We start from the raw sequence: 18,488 nt of genomic DNA on the forward strand, positions 1-18,488 counted from the left end.
AAACCAAGATCAATAGGGACGGAGAAAACGTTTAAATATCCAATCTAACAGAGAAAGGGCTCTGTCAGAGGAGGAGCTGCAACCGGTAAAGAGAGAACCCAATTGGGCTCTGAGTCAAAAAACTTTCTCTAATTTGGTTAATCTCTGGTATGAATATCAAACACTTCACTCAGGAAGTACCCAATTGGGCTGCGTGTTTAAACCCTAGCCCCTCAAATACTTTTTGCACCAAAGTTTAGGTTTATTTAGCTTTTAATTTATAGATTTAAACATAAAAATTTGATCTTTTTATTTTTCGTGTGAATCTCATAGCAAAGGATGGAAGATGGGTACTTTTTGAAGAATGAGGCGCAGATAGAATTCATACCTGAGGTAGAACTGTTAGATGAATATTGGAAGTGCAATTTTGGGCAGAAGTGCCATAAACAAGCAATCAAAATCCTTAGGAAACTGTATTCCTCTATTTCATGCCTCATTAGCGGTGGTGATGATGATACTGAATCAAGGGGAAAAAGCGTTTTAGAAGGTATTAGTAACTACTTAAAGTTGACATCTACAAATCGTAAGAAAATAGAGCATATGCAAATATTCCAAGAGTATGAAATGCCTGGCAATATTTTCTATTTATACAAATCTCCCATGAAAACTAATAAAGAGATAGCAGAGGAAGCAATTCGTCTCTTTCTCTATCCTAATATTCAACCCTTTCCCATTCGCATTAGACATCGATTTGCTAGTGTTGTTTTAGGGTTTTGCAATCTTCTCCGTGATTACAAAACAACAACTTCAGATAATTTGTTGTATTACTCTTGTCGTCAAACATACGAATCTTTACTCAAATCAATGGGTCCCAAAAACTGTGCAAGATTTTTCTTTTATGCTGATCCACAGACTTTAATTCGTGACTGTTACCCGTTTATAAAGGAGCTCGCAAAACAGTTAATTGTAAATATGAAGTTGATCAGGGAGTCGTGCTTCTGCAGAGTTCCGTCTGGGTTAAAATCACGATTTCAGAGTGACTTTGACGAGTTCTCTCTTTTAGTACTCCATATGTGTACGAATATTAATGAGCATATGAGATCAGAATCACTTGACTCACTTCCAATGGTGGCTCTGGATGAAGATGAGTCGTATCATGTGATGGAGCTTAAACCGTTTTACGATGATTTTGGTGACTTGTTGAACAACATTGATCTTGGTCTGACTTACATGGATGATGGAGTTGAGTACAAAAGATGTACTCAGTGTGAATTTAATCACGGGTGGTCTTATTATATCTCAATTCTGAAGGAATTAGACATGATTTCTAAGTTGTATCATCCTGCAGAAAGGGACCTCTTTTCTTGCTTGAATTCTCACCGAGATTCAATTAATAAACTTGTTATGAGAACAAAGAGAGGCGACGATCATCAATGGCTTCTTAGACATAAGAGTTTATTAAATAATGAATCCCGAAGACATTTGATCACTATGGCGTTCCCGAATGAGGTTAAGAATGGTTGTGATCACCCACAAAAGATGACGGTGCTCATTGACAGGTCACAGTTACTTTTTGATTCTTTTGAGCATGTTGGGCTTGCAAACCCCATTTTGTTGCGGAATGGAATCATCCCTCAGTTCAAAAACGAGATAGCTATTGCTGGTCCTGGTGCTTTAAGGGAGTGGCTCCTACTGGTATGCAAGCATCTATTCGTTCCACAAAATTCTTTGTTCGTATCGTGCCCACATGACACTCGAAGGCTCTATCCTAATCCAGGTACGTTCACGGTTTCAACATTTAATCAACCTCTGAATTGCCGTTCATGTTTTTGTCATGTTAATGTTTGTTACCTTCGACAATTCTCTTAGTCAATCTCTCCAATAACATAATTAATATTGTAACCTGTTTGCAGCAAAAACGGATTCTCAACAGCTTGAATATTATCGGTTTTGTGGCCGAGTGATTGCCTTAGCTTTGATGCATGACGTTCAAATAGGCATTGGATTTGATCGCTTGTTTTTCTTGCAATTAGTCGGAGGATCTATAATTAGTTTGGAAGATATACGAGATGCAGATCCATATATGTATAAAAGTTGCAAAGATATTTTGGAGATGGATACTAAGTTTATAGATGCAGATGGTTTAGGACTAACGTTTGTTTGGGAAACTGAAGAATTAGATGAGTCTGGGTGCGGGAGGAAAATTGTGGAGTTGTGTCCTGGAGGTAGCACAACGGTTGTGTATAGCTTGAACAGAGAAGAATATATAAAACTCGTTCTTCAACATTGCTTTGTAAAATCAATTACTGAGAAGGTAAAGCTATTTACTCAGGGCCTTGATGATGTTCTTACTCGAAGGTGCCGAAAGAAGTTGCTCCAAAATATAGATTTAGAAGATCTTGATGGTATATTGTTGGAAAGAACACACAGTGGAAAAGATCAGGACGAACACATGAACCACAATGAAGATGCTGATGCTAGTAAGACTACTCCTTTCCAGAGAATGATTGAAACCACCCTACCCATCTCTAGGCTGAAGTATGCTAATCTGCCATTGACATGTAGAGATCAGCATAAGCCGTTTCGTTTCGTTTGATGGTTAGTCTTAGGCTATTTATAGATGTTTTGGTTTATAGATGTTTATGTTATTTCAGCTTTTCTTATTACTTGATTGCGAAATCTCAGAATGGTGTAGCAGTCTACTCTATTTCATTTGTTTTTTCTTTTGGTATTTTTACGCAGTTTGTACACGATCCTATTGTTTGTTCAATTAGAAAGCTTATTATCAGGTGCATGTCGCTTTTGATTTCCAGTCAATTCATTAGAAATTGTTCTGCTTTTTTTCTTTTACTATTTTCATTTTCTTCTTTATCTCCGTAAATATATGTTTGGTGTTTGTATCACATTATGGAAATGGCCGAGAAGGATAATACAGAACGGCGATGTCTACCATGTAGAACAGCATACGACAAGGAGAAACTGAGATCACATCTATAAGTTTGTAATGCTGTTGGGAATTGGAAAAGCTAATTGCTTTACCCCTGTTGCGAAACCGATTCTGAGAGAAAACAGAAGTCACAGAAGTCAAAATCAAAATCATTTGATGGAAGAAATCACATGAGCAATGTCAATCCAGCAGAATCTGGTCAATATAATTTCAAAAGTTCATTGTTTCAACTTATTGATAATTGCACCTTTCATAGTTGTCTGACTTCTAATTACTTTGATCCTTCAGTTTCATAGCCAATTCTCATGTCCGTCTGATCAAATACAGCTACTACCATTATTCTGTTGCCTTTGGATTCACTTCACATGTCTATGAATGACATTTTATGGTTCTCAACAGGTTCTTGAGCGGAAAGAATACGTTGCGCAGTATGGGAAGGTTCTAAACATGTCTACTTCTCGTAATGCTGGAGGAGCTAATCAACATTGATCGAATGACACATGTAGTGTGTAAGTCCATTAGATAATAGAGTGTTTTAGTTCTCCAGACTAGTTCTCAATATGAATTGTGAGTTTTTAAAACTGCTAATGCGGATACTCCTCTTTACCATGTTGGGTACTCAGATACTCATAGACACTTGGTCCACTTGGATACTCCAATCACTTCAATGTACATCTTGTGTGACCTGCACATAGTCGTATTAGGACTATAAAGTACCTGTCTTAATATTTTGTGTTCAATGTAACCATTGTTAATATTGAAAGTACAAATAATGTGTAATGCTCAGTCAATATAGTATGGGTACACCGTACACGCATATTCCTGCAATAGCCTTTTTTCACTCACCTATTTGAGACCGCATATGTATCTGGATAAGATACCTGTAATCCTGTATAGTGTCTACATTACATAAAGTTGTACCCTTTTGAGTGGTTGTGGTCACAAAAATTTTATCTTTTGCAATACTACAAGTAACTCCCATATGATAGTCATTGCTTATGCTCCCCTTTTTTTCATAAAGGACTTCGTAACAGCAATCAGTCCAGGTTTTCTTTTGCAAGACAGGAGGAATGTACTGCATGAAAATCACCATTCCAGTGTCGAGCTTTCCTTCAGTAACTTCGGTAACATGACCAAATCTTATCCTGACCACCAGAACTTAACTGAAAACAAGGATTAGTTCTTAGATAGGCTTCGAAATGGTTCTGTCCAGTATTTTAGGGGGATCTGAAACTTTCCAAACAGTCAGTCCGCTCTTTTGGCTGAAAGGCTCTCTAGTAAGTTCACTTCTTAATGGATACTCTTTTTTATTCTACATAGGATAATCTAGATATGACTTTTTCGTAGTTTGTTGTTTAGTTATCTTATTATGATCTTAGGCCTTGAAGCTTGAACGAATTGTCTCACAAGCTCAAATTTCAGCTACTCCTGCATTCTCGCTTCCGAACAGAGATATCCACCACCTGGATTTTCCTCTCAGGAGAGAATGCATCAGAAGTTCAAATCTTTTTATGGTCTGTAAATATATAAGAATATAGAGTTAACCCGCTTTGATTCCTTATATACATCGTCAGATGGGTATCAAAATCCTTGATATTTTATTGTTTTCAGGGCATCATTTGTTTAGAAATTCTTTCGTACAGAGGAATCGATATCCTCCACAACAGATTAGCAACTTTGATCTTTCACCTTTGAGGATCCTGAATCTATTGATCCTGCTATTATGGAAGTTGTGGGAAAAGGAAGAAGACCAAATGGCTCGAGTTTAGGTACAAAAGCCAGATCAATTCACACCCCACAGCGAAAGCTTAACCTCTCAAACCGATCCCAAGCTTCAGCTGTTGATGCAACAGTCGCTGACATCACATCAAAGCATGAGATATGCCGATAATTTTTCAGATGGGTTCTCTCGAATGACTAGATTTCCGGAGCAAACCCAAATCAGTAATCATTCCCCTTTTAGTCAAGTGCCCTTTCATCAATCAAGAAACTCAGCCTGTCAAATGGTTGCCATTGGGATGGTTGGAAGGAAGTTCGAAATTGAAATGACTACGCCATGGCAGCATTACTTGGAAATGGGGGACAGGGACTCGATCATTGTACTAGTTATGAAGATCTGAAGTATCAAAGTATGTAGTCTACTCCATCTATATAACAAAACAGAACTTGTTTTGTGCTGACTGGGACAAAATGAATGCTAGCTGACTAGGACAAAATAAATACCTCATACTTACTAGGACAATTATTGTATCATTACTTCCTCATTTCTTAATCTTTTCTTCTTGCTCATGAATCCTAAATCTGGAACTCCCAATGTAAACTCTATCTCTCTTCCAAATCAAACTCAATTTTCAAGCAGAGAAACAAACTATTTTCATCATTCATTTGGGAAGATAAGAGAAACATCATATTCAAAAGCTATTAGTAATGACTGATGGAAGAAAAAAGTAACAGGTGACTAAATCTTATTTCTTTTATTTAAATGAAATTTCTTTGTTTTATGTTAAATCTACTTCCACTTAAGCTAACTTTGATCCTTTTATTATCCATTTCAGTCTCTGGTGGCAACAACTCCATAAAAGTGACCCTTTCAAGGCCTTTACTGCATTAGAATTAACATGAACATATCAATTAGGTATGTCAGGTTATTCATCTACATCTAACTCTAATTTGGGCCTCTCCTTTAAAATTCTCTGTAAGTTTTTCAAGGCCTTTATAGGTATGCAGCAATCGAATCACAATTCAAATTTTCTGCTTATTACTTTTAAGTCTTTTGGGGGCTAATAATCTTTTCTGGTTTCTTGAATTGAATATTTTAGGGAGTTAACTATGTTATCTTAACTGTTATTAATATACTCTGATAATTCATGTATAATTTTCTCTCGTTTACTACCCATTTTCTTTTAGGTCAGTGTCCATTTTTTTTCCTCTACTGTTTATATATTTATTTAGTTAGAAGTTTATTTTGTTCTGATTTACTCATCAAATTCTAATAACGCGTTCCAATAAAGAACTTCAGGTTAGAGTACTTTAAAACGACATATTATTGTTAGCTGAGAATATTGGATTATTTTGAAGTGGTTTTATACTCTTGAGGCAGCGAATTTGATTATCACGTGTCTTATAGTGCTCATTCTACTTAGTTTTTCCTTTAAAGAAAATTGTTAAGCTATTTTAGAATCCTTCAATTGGATTGAAAACTCTCTACCGTGCAATCGCAATGCTGGTTATGGTTTTAAACACAATTAAATTATAGGTTAACGTAAAATAGATGTGATAGTAGATGATAGATATTCATATTCCTAAGCTTATGAACGTGGTCCTCTTGGTTTTGCAGATACTATATATTGAGGAACAACTCTAAAGGATGGGCATTCGTTGAACCAGTTTCAGATAAATATATTGACCCTTGGAGACCATCTGCTCGACATCTTTCATCTAAAGGTAGTGTTATATACAGAATTATATATATGTGGTTCTTAAGGAATTCCAAGTTTCGTGGGTTTCTTCTTGTGAGCCGTTTTGGTTTCTATCTTTCTTTTTCTTAGAAACAATGATTTTAGTTCAATGTCATCTATTTATTACGTTTATGTTTAAGGTAGTTTTGTCAAGTAGTACATGAACATTAGGTATAGTTAGCCTCCTCATCTTCTTTCTCTTATGCATCTTTTACTCAAATCAAGCAGACTTCTGGGGTGAAAGCAAGAGAGAAGACGAAGAATAAGACAGAAGAAGAGTGATTGCTGCTAAATGAAAGGTTTGTATCTTAATCCATGCGTTTATTTGATTGAGATCTTATTTTTTTCTTCCAAAAATCCATAATCAGCTGGTTTAGGAGTCTTTAGTATTGCAATTGAGGAAATATGGTCAAATGAAACATGAATTTCGATATGGGGACTATGCCCTAGGGGTTAAAACTACGGTCCTAGAGCAAAATAGTTTGGATAGTTTTATCGGAGATGGTTTAGATAGATTAGACTGTCACACTATTGATATTTGTTTGAAATACATCTTTGTTATATTATTAAAGGATCTTGGGGACACTAATGGAGATTCACATGAACACTAAGATCAACATCTTTAGTATTTAAGTTGTCATGATAACAAATCTAAAAGTTGCAGGGTTTCTCAGCTTGGTGAAGTATGTCTTTTATACTCGTCTTTGCACAGTGTCTTTGAGCAGTAAAACTGTCTTTTAGAATATATTAGTGGTCTGATTTGATGGCTCTACTATACGTTTCCCTATTCTAAGTAGATTTTACTGCAGTTTTTTTTTCATGTACCTCTTCTTGTTTGGAAATGAAAGCCCTTACAGTGTTTAACCAATATGCAAGTGTATTATTGAAAAAAATCATTTCATTTCTATTAGACCTGGGTCTTTTCATTTCTCGTCCTTAGAACTTGACTAGTTTTGTTTCTTTAGATGTTATTAATTATCAGTATAGCACCTATATCTACGACCCATTTTTTTTGTCACTGATGAGTACAATAGTACTTCCTTCTATCACTGGTTCTGATTGTAAAAGTTTTACTGTCACTTTGAAGGTAAAAGTGCCTTAAACTGTGTAATAGCATTATAATCCTAATTATTCAATACTACTGTAAAAGAAAGAAGACTATTTTCGATCAGTTAAATGATGCTTACCGGGTTTTGGCAGTACATGTTAGTTCATATCCCGGTATTCTCTTGACCTATTACATGACGTAAATAAGGAAGATATGGTCGAATATTCGACAGAGCTTACTAATGAAATGTTCATACGTAATAGAAAGGTATTTTACGTTTAAATAGATTTAATAACTTTGACATATTGTTCATTGTTGTGTGTTTATTGATCGATGTTATTTCTATGTCAGGCAGACTTAGACTTATCTTCTACTTACCACACTATTACGCAATAATATCCATCTTTAATGTGTCAGTTTTACTCTCAAATTAAGAGTAATAGGTAACTGGAGATGGGGATGTAGTCATCTATAGATATATGAATGCTACATAATCGTATTTAGCGCAAGTCTGCATTGTCTAATAACATATTTTAGTTGTTGGTTTAGAAAGGTGAAAAACACGATGCTCTTGTAACTCTTTTTGTCAGTAACTCATTAACCTCCCACTCCATGTCCTCTGATGGGTAAAGTATATCGATGTCAAAGTAGTTATGTTATTGTGTAAGTTAAAACATTTCTCTTCTCTTCCATTTAGATTTGTTTTCACAATTGATTTATATAATTTGCTAATAAATACATGAGTTCATTTTTATACTTGTAAGCAGTTTTCTAATGGTCAAATGCTTGTCAGTAACTCCATTTTCGTTCCATCTTAGGTCGCTTTGGAAATATAAATGGTTTATACAAGATAATAGATGTTAGATATTGTCTTTAATCCTAAGGTACTTGGGCATAATAATTAATGCCAAAGTTTTGTATTTTGATTTAGATCTATTCTCGTACAGCAATATTAGTTTTTGCAATTTTTGCACTGGTATAGGTATGATCTATCACCAATATGAGATTCATATGCTAGAAATTCTAAGCACAATCAGACCGCGTGACCCAACGAAATGAAACCTTGTTAGTCTAATCTTTCGTTTTTATTTTCTTGCACTAATATGGCAGAGAAATATGGTTGTAGTTTGTGGAGGAGTCTGATTGTAGAGAAATATGATTGCAGAGAAATATGACAAAAACATAAAGGAGTGGGCTCTCTCTAGCAAAAGATCTACTTATGGTTGTACTTGTAGTGTGTCGAAAGGTATTCAAATGTTGGGTGAAAATTTCAAAGGATAACAAGTTAATTGAGAGCTAAGAATGGTGCAAGTATTAGCTTCTGGTCAGATATGCGGATAGGAGAGTCCGCCCTTAGAGTCGGATACCCAAAAATCAATGTTGTCTCGACTGCCAAGGAAGCTTCAGTTATAAGCCTTTATGATCAGGAGGCTCAAGCTTGGATCATAATTCATAAGGTCCCGAAAAAACCTAAATGATTGGGAAGTTCAACAATTTGTTTCGATTTTGGAAGAGCTGGATCAAGTTAGATTGTCAGAAGGCCAAGATTTCAGAGTTTGGAAACATAAGAAGAAAGATAAGATCTCGGTCAGCAACTGCTACACTCACCTTAACCAAGAGGATCAGCTCCTGGAGGCAAGCTTATTCAACTCTATTTGGAAAAAGGCAGTCCCTCCAAGAATAGGTTTCCTAATGTGGGCAGTAGTCTTGAACAAAATCCTGACATTAGAGAACCTGAAGCATGAAGGCTTTTTGTTTCCAAGTAGATGCACTGGAAAAAGGCAGTCCCTCCAAGAATAGGTTTCAAAAAAAAAAAATCTTCTGCTAATCTCATTTATACACTGGAAGTTCTTCTGGATAATGATCTTCATTTAATCCCTTGCTATGGTTTCTTCGAAATAAAATTGTTGATCGAAAAAGGGTTGGTTGCCTACTTCCCAACACAAGATTTATTACAATTAAGTTAAACAATTTAATGCCAGCTATTCATGCACATCTCTACTAAGAATGTGATGCAAGCCAAAGCCATATTGTGGTGTGTGTAGTCATGGCAGGTTTGTGTGCCACACCCCTGACTTTGGGATAAATATTAAGTAACATTCTGTGCTTCAATGGGTATCTCCTTCTGTAGGTGCAAACTTTGTCTATTGCTGTTTTGTTTATTATTTAGTTAACAAAATATTAAATAGTTGGAGAAAATGTAAGATTTGTCAATTTATATTTGAACAATTTAAAGACAAGAGTCTATTGTCATTTTAAAATAAGTTGTTACAGAGGTATAACCCATAAGTAAGCAACTTAAAAAGTATGTCTAATTTTATTTTTATAGTTTGATTAGTTGACGATTAATCTGAACTTATTCTCAAAAGCTAATGCAGTCCACAAGTCTATCATTTGTTATTTCACAGGGAACCGATACAACTTTTTATAGTTTTAATGCATTTCACACAGGATTTGATTTTGGTTCGATATGAAACATTATTTATCGCTGAGCTAGCAACAGAATAAACAGAGTAATGCATATCACAACAACCCCTCTGATCTGCAGATCTCCAAAATCGATGGCGCATTCAACAGTTAGCTCTCCAGATAGAGCTTGTGGAGGAATCGAATTCTCAACATCTTAGGTGGTGTTATGTCACAATATAATTTTTACTTGCTAGCAGGTAAGAATGGTTTTTATTTATCGTGGTTGGCGACTTATAGAACTTTCACGATTTCATGTACTTGTTATGTTGTGTCTGTTTTTTCTTATGCCTCTTGTATTGACTGGAGATCTTCTTGGTATGAAGTTGATGGTATAGAAAGATCCGACCAGTGATACTAAACTACTAAAGGGGGTTTCTCTCATCATTCGTCTGAAAAAACATATGTCTGAGAAGTCCAGGTATGGTACTCAGCTACCCATGTACTAGTACTGACTTGTAATGCTAAGTCAATAAAGTACAAATAATGTGTAATGCTAAGTCATATGTATGCCGGATAAGATACCTGTAATCCTGATCCTGTATCAGTGTTACATAAATTTTACCCTTTTGAGTAGTTGTGATCACAAAATTGTGTGTTTTGCAATACTACAAGGAACTCCCATATGATAGTCATTGCTAATGCCCCCTTTTTTTCATAAAGGACTTCGTAACAGTAACTTTCACTTATCCACTTAAATATTTGGGGATTCTGAACCCATTATCTCACATTTTATTTGTATATTTAATTTTTTTTGCTGAGAATAGGGCAAGACTATTACTTATGCCTCTGAAAATGTTTTCTTTTGCTGGCCCAGTTCGAGATTCTTTGCTTTTGCATGAAATTGGCACTGAAGAAGATAGTTTCAGCCTTTACAAGGTATATTAAATAATTGTATGCATTCAGAACTCCGTTCTTTTTTCTTGTTCATTAATCTTGTTTAAGTTTCCTGCTTGTTGGTATCGGCGCCTCGTAGAAAACTTGAATGTTCTTTAGTTTGGTTTTCAGATTTGAGGCCTAATACATAGAAATGCGATTTAAATATGGGTGACCTGTACGGCTGTACCCTTGGTTTATCATAGGATTTTGTTAACTATTTAAAATCAGATATCTTGTTTAGCCGAACCTAATATTCCAATTTTGCTAATCTGTGTCTCTGTTTGTGGACCCTGCTGAGAGCAAGCTCCCTTGAAAGGTAAAATAGACTTATCTGTTCCAAACTTCCAATTGAGCTCCCTATAAATGTTATTGAACGATTTCATATTAAACATAGAACGTCAATTACAAATACATCCTGAGAAACAACAAAACCCTCTGTTATATGAGCAATGGTGCACAGTAATTGATTGTTTAATTCTGTCTCCTGGTTGACTGTGATAGATTTACATATGTCGCAGGCTGCAGTGGCATTACAATCCCATGATTTAAGTTGGACTCCTGCAAATTTTCCAGCTCCTAATTTGAGCATCCGATTTCTTAAACTTTTTTGGAGGAAATATTAACACATTTCAGTAAACTTCGCAATTCCGTTCTTGTAAGCAGAATCCCAGCTCAGACCAAATGTTCCCAGTAGTAGGCTAGTAGCTGTGGTGGATCCTATTGCCCTCCTGGCTGGTGCTTCATGGTATGGTGTCTTCCTGTGTAGTATTTCTCATTTGTTCTATTACTCCCGACTATTGAAATGAATTTTACTTGCCAGGGGATTGCATGTTCCCAATGGCCGACCACCAACTACAAGTTGCTCAAATACATGCCAAATGAATGTCCTCCCTCGTCAGTGGTTACGAACTCAATTCAAGCATCTCTAAGATCTTGTCCTCTAGATTGAAATTGGTCTTGGACAGATTGATATCTCCCTTCCAAGGAGCTTTTGTTGCAGTAAGGCAGATCCTAGTTGTTCTCATCGCCAATGAGCTAATTGATTCAGGAAGAAGGCTGGTAAATAGGGTCTTATAGTGAAAACAGATCTGGAGAAGGCTTATGATCGTGTTGCTTGTTTCTTATATCAAGCTATGGAGAGGATGGGGTTTGAGTACATTTGGAGATCTTGGATTTTAGGCTGCGTTAGTTCAGCATCTTTCATCATCATGATCAATGGAGCTCCAACCAAACCCTTCCAAAGTTCCAGAGGTATTCGCCAGGGGGACTCTCTTTCCCCCCTATTGTTCTTGCTTGTGGCTGAAGTTCTTCGTCAATGCTTATGTAAGGCAGAAGAGGAGCAGTGGATCCAAAAGTTTAAAGTTAGGGAGGGGAGTCTAGTGAACCATCTTCAGTTCGCAGATGATACACTATTCTTCCTAGAAGACTCCACTGAGCAGCTTTGTCAACTCAAAGACATCCTCATCTGGTTCGAACTTTCCTCAGGACTCAAGGTGAACTATTCAAAGTCCATTATTTTCTTTTAATACTAATCCTCATGGTGTGAAAGCTAATCTTGATGTCCGAGTGTGCATAGTTGGCTCTCTCCCAACCATCTGGGTCTTCCCTTAGGAGAGTCATATAAAAGCAAGGCTTTATGGGACCCAGTTCTGGAAAGAGTTAATAGAAAGCTATCTTCTTGGAAAGCTAAGACTCTCTCTAGAGGTGGGAGGCTTACTCTGATCAAGGCAGTTCTATCAGCCCTCCCGATCTACTACCTATCTCTTTTCAGCATCCCTACTTCAGTTATCAATGAGATTGATAAGATGTGTGACTTCTTGTGGCATGATAAGGAAGGATCCAAACGGATCCATTGGGTAGCTTGGAATTCTATATGTATAGACCTCAGAGAGGGGGTGGGGGGCCTGGGGATAAAATTTTTTAAAGGTAATGAAAGCGGCCCTGCTGTCCAAATGGATCTGCAGACTAGCTTTCGAAAGATCCTCTTTTTGGAGACAGATCATTGTCCAGAAATATGGGGAAATTCAAGGGGTTGGAGCCATAAGACAGTTACTGAAGTCTATGGTGTTTGGATAGAGAGAAAAGCTAAAAAGCTCAATAGTATCACCAAATGGAAGCTAGGCAATGGCAAGACTATCAGTTTTTGGAGAGGCGTCTGTTGCCATCCTATCCCTCTCAAAGATAGGTTTCCAGTCTTGTTCCATATCTCTATGCATAAAGAAGCCAATGTCTCGGACCACTTTAATAGTCAGCTCCAAATCTGGACGATTGGGAGATTCCTATCTACTCGAACCTCCTTCAGCTTTTGGAATCGTTTAAGCCTGGTGTAGATGTGGGAGACAGTAAAGTTTGGGTTAAGGACGATAAAGAACCCTTATCGGTCAGCCAGTGCTATATCAGGCTCAGTCCTCAAGTTTCGGAGAGACACTTTCTTCCAGTTGCGAAAATCATCTAGTCTTCTGTGATTCCTCCTAGAGTCAGTTTTGGAGTGTGGGCTCATGCGCTGGGGAAACTACCAAGTACCAACCCTTAACAACCTCAGAAGACGTGGGATGATCCTCCCAAGTAGATAGATGTATTTGTTGTAAAGATCAAGAAAAATCATCTGACCACCTCTTCATTCACTGCAGAGAGGCAACCAAGCTTTGGTCATTTTTTGTGAATAACTCTGGGATTCAATGTTGTGCTCCTAACTCTCTTCCTAACATTTTGGAACGATGGAGTAGGCTGGGCCATAGGGGAGCTAAAAAAGATCTTTGGAAACTTATTCCAAGTGCGGCAGTGCGGTAGTGTGGTCTATCTGGAAGTTTAGGAACTCTTGCACCTTCAAAGAGTGTAACGCCCCCAACAACATTGAAATTGAGGATGTTTTAGGGCTTTTATATCATTGCTAACTTAGAACTACCCTTAGTAATATATTGCTATGGTAGAGTGTAAGCATTTGAATCTTCAAAACAATATATTGCTAGAGAATGTCAAGCAACTCTATAGAATGTCCCTCTAATGAGGTCGGTACTCGGTAGTGCAGCCCCAACTACTGTGACTCTGAACAAACACTTGACGGCTAGACAAACCCGTAAGGATATTGAGAAGGAGGTCGACAATTCAGCGGCTGGTAAACAAATCTGTAGTTTTGGTACCAATAAACGAGTGTCCTGCTAGAGCCGCGACGGTTCGGAGTTTATGCTCTCGATTGACATCAATAGATATTGATAGTAATCTTGGCTTTGAACATAGAGAGACTTTGAGACTTAATGATAGAGTTGTTAGTCTTAATGAATTTAGTCACATGAAAACCAGGACACGGAATAGTATCATGTAGAACATATTAGCGACCCTGCGAAACCACAAAACCACCTTGCCTGGTGAATGATGATGTCTCCATTTCAAGAGAACAATCAGATTGGAGATTGGAGTCACTCAGACAAGTAATCACAGATATTGCGGATGAAGTTGAAGAGAAGACAGGCCTTCGATGGTCGAAGTTGGAGAGTATCAGAAGTTGCCGATATCAATCATCTTTGCCTCATTCATCTAACAGTCTTGGAGCTACTGGTCTTTATACTGGTCATTACTTAGAACATGGTGATGGATGTAGTCCAAGTAACCTAGGATCAGTTTGTGGATCTGTGAACGGTAAAGTTGACGATGAATTGCATACAGTGATTGATGAGACATCAAAATGTCCCATCTGATTCTCTTAACTCGGACTAGTTAGTCCATTTAGAGCAGTTGTTATGATGAATTGTTTGTTTCTCTTTCACAGGTGTCTTTTATGGAGTTCAGTGCGTAAAACGGATAAAATCAAGAGAAAGACGTGTTAGGGGTATTTTGGTCATTTGTGATTCTGGGAATTTTGGTCAACATTGGTCCTCGGTTGAAAAGTAGAGCCCAAGATGAATTCGTGGGTGAAAACGGAAGTTGAATTGGAGTCCGGATGAACAAACTAGAACCGGTCAAAGTTTAAGTCAAAATCAAGTCAATATTGATCTTCAGAGACACGTGGCGGACAGTCCGACGTTCATGGTGAAATTCGGTAGACTATTGGGCAGCGTAGGTCATATTTGGGAGCGCTTCCACATGGGTGATTCCATGTGACGCAAGAAAGGAGAGTACAATACCCCCATATATGCAATAGACGATCAAACGGTGGATGCTACCCTTGCACACAAGTCATCATCTCTAAAGCACGTTGCAACCTATTAATCTGTCCTGAGATGTACCGTAGCAGCCTCACTTAATTGAAGATTTGAAACAGCAAGATTCTTCCCTCATCTTTCTCTCGTCTCTATCAACTATTATGGAGATTTTGGGATTTCCTTAATCTTTCTAAATGGATACCATATCATTGGTATTATTTAGGAAGGATTTCTTACTTAATACTTTTTTCTTCTTCTTCAAAACTATAGAGGGAAAGATACTTTGCCATTAACAGACAAAGTTTTCTTTCTTGCTTTCATGAACAAAAATCTAGAGAGATAGAAATGGATTGAGAGGATTTATTTTAGGAGGAATGACAAGAGATTGATGAAGATTGGATTCGATTTCTATTGGTGGCAGCTCTATCTTTAGGAGATGGATTTAGAAGATTTTCAGAAGTTGGAAACATCACCTTCTAGGCTGGAAATAATTCAAGTGAACTTGTGACAGCTGAAATTAGATATTCTCTTCTCACTTCTCGGTTGGAAACAGAGGTAGTTAGGTATAGATGGAAATAAATCAAGAGCAGATTTCAGAAGATTGGATTGACAGAGAGAGACAGTGGGATTCGATTTTTCTCCATCTCTCTATAAAAACAGAGGTGAGATAACAGCAAAGGATTATCTCGGTTTGGGGTCGAAAACAATCACCATCTCGACTGGAGGGTCTTCCTCTGGTAGCTCAACCAAAACCGAATATATTAGAGAGAGAAAGGGGAGTGGCAGGAACCAGACGATCATCTCTTTGCTCAACATCATCATCCATCTTCCATCTTCATCTTCTGAATTTCTTTTAGTGACAGAGAGAAATTAAGAGAGGTTGAAGAGAGATTAGACAGAAATCACGGGTTTAGCAGAGAAAAACAGAGAAGGAGAGGTTAGAGAGAGAAAACCGATCATCATCATCATCTTCTATCTTTCTTATTCTTCTTTTGATTGTAACTTTTTAGTGAGAGAAGAGATTACAGAGAAAGAGAGAAAGTTAGAGAGAGAGACAGAGGGATATTGTAGAGAGAGAGAGAAACAGATTCTCGGTTTTTAAGAAAGTAATTTGATTTTTCGTGATCTTTTGATTTCTCTTGTTAATTTATACTTCTTAGTGAGAGAGAGGAAGATTACAGAGAAAGAGAGAGAGAGATTACAGAAAGATTGAAAAAGAAACAGAAAGAAAGAAGACGAGAAAATAATTTTCTCTCAGAGAATTCATTTCCGGGAAGACGAGAAAATCGTTTTCCCGGAGGGTGCGTTTGGCAGAATTTTGGGAAAATCAGAAGGAAATCACTTCCTTAGGCTCTGTTTGGCTGGAAAATTAGTAAGAAATTCAACTTTTCTACTTTTCTTTTCTTTTTTTATATAGTTAAGCTTCCATCCTTTATCATGAAGAACTAATTTTCTATCTAGGGTTTAGATGAAGTCGTAATAATCATTTTCTCGACAATTTATTAAAGTTTTTACCATTTTAACGATAAAACCTTCCGGGTTTTTAGACCGTTCATGGACTGAAAACCTGAGTTATATAAAGAACTATCTAATCAGACCAAAATAAATTGTCGTTAGAATTGTTAGGAGAACGGATTCAGAAAACCCTAGGCTCTCCCCCATTTGAGTTCCTTGTATCATTTGTAATTATTTTATTTCCATAATTTTATTTTAATATTTTATTCAAAACCAAAATCGAATCATTACAAAAAAACCGTCTTACTTCCAAGTCTTAGAATAGGTTTCACTTAGTCTCTGAGGAACGAACCGGACTTACCGGAATTATCACTTGACGCCCGTATACTTGCGGGTGGTGACCTATTTAGGAAACTTTTTAGGCCCATCAGTGATTCCTTAGCAGGTAGACTTAGTCACAATGAAGTTACTAACTCATTTGAGACTGGGAATTTTTTCCAATATGCCACCTTATCCTCGAATATAGAGGAAGACAAGTATTTGGGAGGATTTAATGATGGTTCAGTCACTGTTGAGAGAAAAGTTCTTATACAAATGGGTGAGAACGGCATAATCTCGGAGTATTTTATCGCTAAACAACCCTGGGGATGAGTTGTTGACCACACCAAGTAATCTAACCAGATTATTGAGTGGAGGAGACGAAGATCCTGGTTCGCTTAAAAGTTCATCGAAGGTACAAAATAGCAGTCAGTCCAGGTTTTGTTTTGCAAGACAGGAGGATGTTACTGCTGGAAAATCACCATTCCAATGTCGAGCCTTCCTTCAGTAACTTCGGTAACATGATCAAAATTTATCCTGACCACAAGAAGTTAACTGAAAACAGGGGTCAGTACTTAGATAGGCTTCGAAATGGCTCTCTAGTAAGTTCACTTCTTAATGGATACTCTTTTTTATTCTTCATAGGATAATCTAGATATGACTTTTTCGTAGTTTGTGGTTTAGTTATCTTATTATGAGCTTAGGCCTTGAGGCTTGAACGAACGAATAGTCTCACAAGCTCAAATTTCAGCTACTTTCTCGCTTCCAAACAGAGATATCCACCACCTGGATTTTCCTCTCACGAGAGAATAGATCAGACGTTCGAATCTTTTTCTGGTCTGTAAATGTATAAGAATATATAGTTAACCCGCTTTGATTCCTTATATACATCATTAGATGGATATCAAAATCCTTGATATTTTATTGTTTTCAGGGCATCATTTGTTTGGAAATTCTTCCGTACAGAGGAATCAATATCCTCCACAATAGATTAGCGCCTTTAAGGATCCTGAATTTATTGATCCTGCTATTATGGCTGTTGTGGGAAAAGGAAGAAGACCAAGTGGTTGAGTTTAGGCACAAAAGCCAGATCAATTCACACCCCACAGCGAAAGCTTAAGCTCTGAAACCGATCCCAGGCTTCAGCTGTTGATGCAAAAGTCGTTGTCAATTGTCATCACATCAAAGCATGAGATATTCCCATAATTTTTCAGATGGGTTCTCTCGAATGACTAGATTTCCGGAGCAAACCCAAATCAGTAATCATTCCCCTTTTAGTCAAGTACCCTTTCATCAATCAAGAAACTCAGCTCTGTCAAATGGTAGCCATTGGGATGGTTGGAATGAAGTTCGAAATTGAAATGACTACGCCATGGCAGCATTACTTGGAAATGGGGGACTCTGAGTCGATCATTGTGCTAGTTATGAAGATCTGAGGTATCAAAGAATGTAGTCCGCTCCATCTGATATTTACTTGTTTTGTTGCGTCTGTTTTTTCTTATGCCTCTGGTATTGACAGGAGGTCTTCTTGGTATGAAGTTGATGGTATAGATTGATCCGACCAATGAATCTAAAGGGGGTTTTTCTCATCATTCGTCTGAAAAACAATGACTGTGAAGTCCAGGTATGGTACTCAGCCACCCATGTACTAGTACTAGTAGCAATAAATTCGAAGTGTGTATATAATACAGATTTTCATCTTCTCTCTTTCTGTTGTTCAACAACTAATGTGCGTCTGAGATGCGTTTTGGAGAAACTAATGCTAGTGATTTGGTTTTGTTGCATCTTTTGGGAGAAAT

The 18,488-nt window shown here is 37.2% G+C and overlaps 1 protein-coding gene and 1 long non-coding RNA gene across 5 annotated transcripts in view; one reads left to right on the top strand and one right to left on the bottom strand.

The window, feature by feature from the left end:
- LOC147550082 (E3 ubiquitin-protein ligase UPL5-like) lies at positions 1-9,249 on the top strand. Of its 4 annotated transcripts, XR_015237228.1 has the most exons (11): positions 186-1,756; positions 1,893-2,577; positions 3,326-3,435; positions 3,948-4,203; positions 4,306-4,440; positions 4,538-5,055; positions 5,286-5,380; positions 5,482-5,561; positions 6,264-6,370; positions 6,613-6,683; positions 8,598-9,249. XR_015237228.1 is itself a non-coding variant. In XM_086667433.1 (4 exons), the coding sequence occupies exons 3-4, from the start codon at positions 1,051-1,053 to the stop codon at positions 2,573-2,575; spliced, it is 1,389 nt and encodes a 462-aa protein (XP_086523559.1). In that variant the 5' UTR covers positions 64-147; positions 313-526; positions 984-1,050; the 3' UTR covers positions 2,576-2,773. The 4 variants fall into 4 exon arrangements, 2 of the variants coding, with proteins under 2 accessions (XP_086523559.1, XP_086523558.1); XR_015237229.1 differs by lacking the exons at positions 3,948-4,203; positions 4,306-4,440 and having other exon boundaries at positions 1-526; positions 925-1,756; positions 4,538-5,380; XM_086667433.1 differs by lacking the exons at positions 3,326-3,435; positions 3,948-4,203; positions 4,306-4,440; ... (4 more) ...; positions 6,613-6,683; positions 8,598-9,249 and adding an exon at positions 64-147 and having other exon boundaries at positions 313-526; positions 984-1,756; positions 1,893-2,773.
- Positions 3,369-18,488, bottom strand: part of LOC147550083 (uncharacterized) — a 25,790-nt gene continuing 10,670 nt past the window's right edge. The window contains exon 7 of the long non-coding RNA XR_015237230.1: positions 3,369-3,611. This is a non-coding gene — a long non-coding RNA (uncharacterized LOC147550083). The remainder of the gene's footprint in view (positions 3,612-18,488) is intronic.

The sequence above is a fragment of the Eschscholzia californica genome, unplaced genomic scaffold, assembly GCF_041429995.1.
Source record: "Eschscholzia californica isolate CP2 unplaced genomic scaffold, dmEscCali1.0.p SCAF_3, whole genome shotgun sequence".
NCBI lineage: Eukaryota > Viridiplantae > Streptophyta > Magnoliopsida > Ranunculales > Papaveraceae > Eschscholzia > Eschscholzia californica.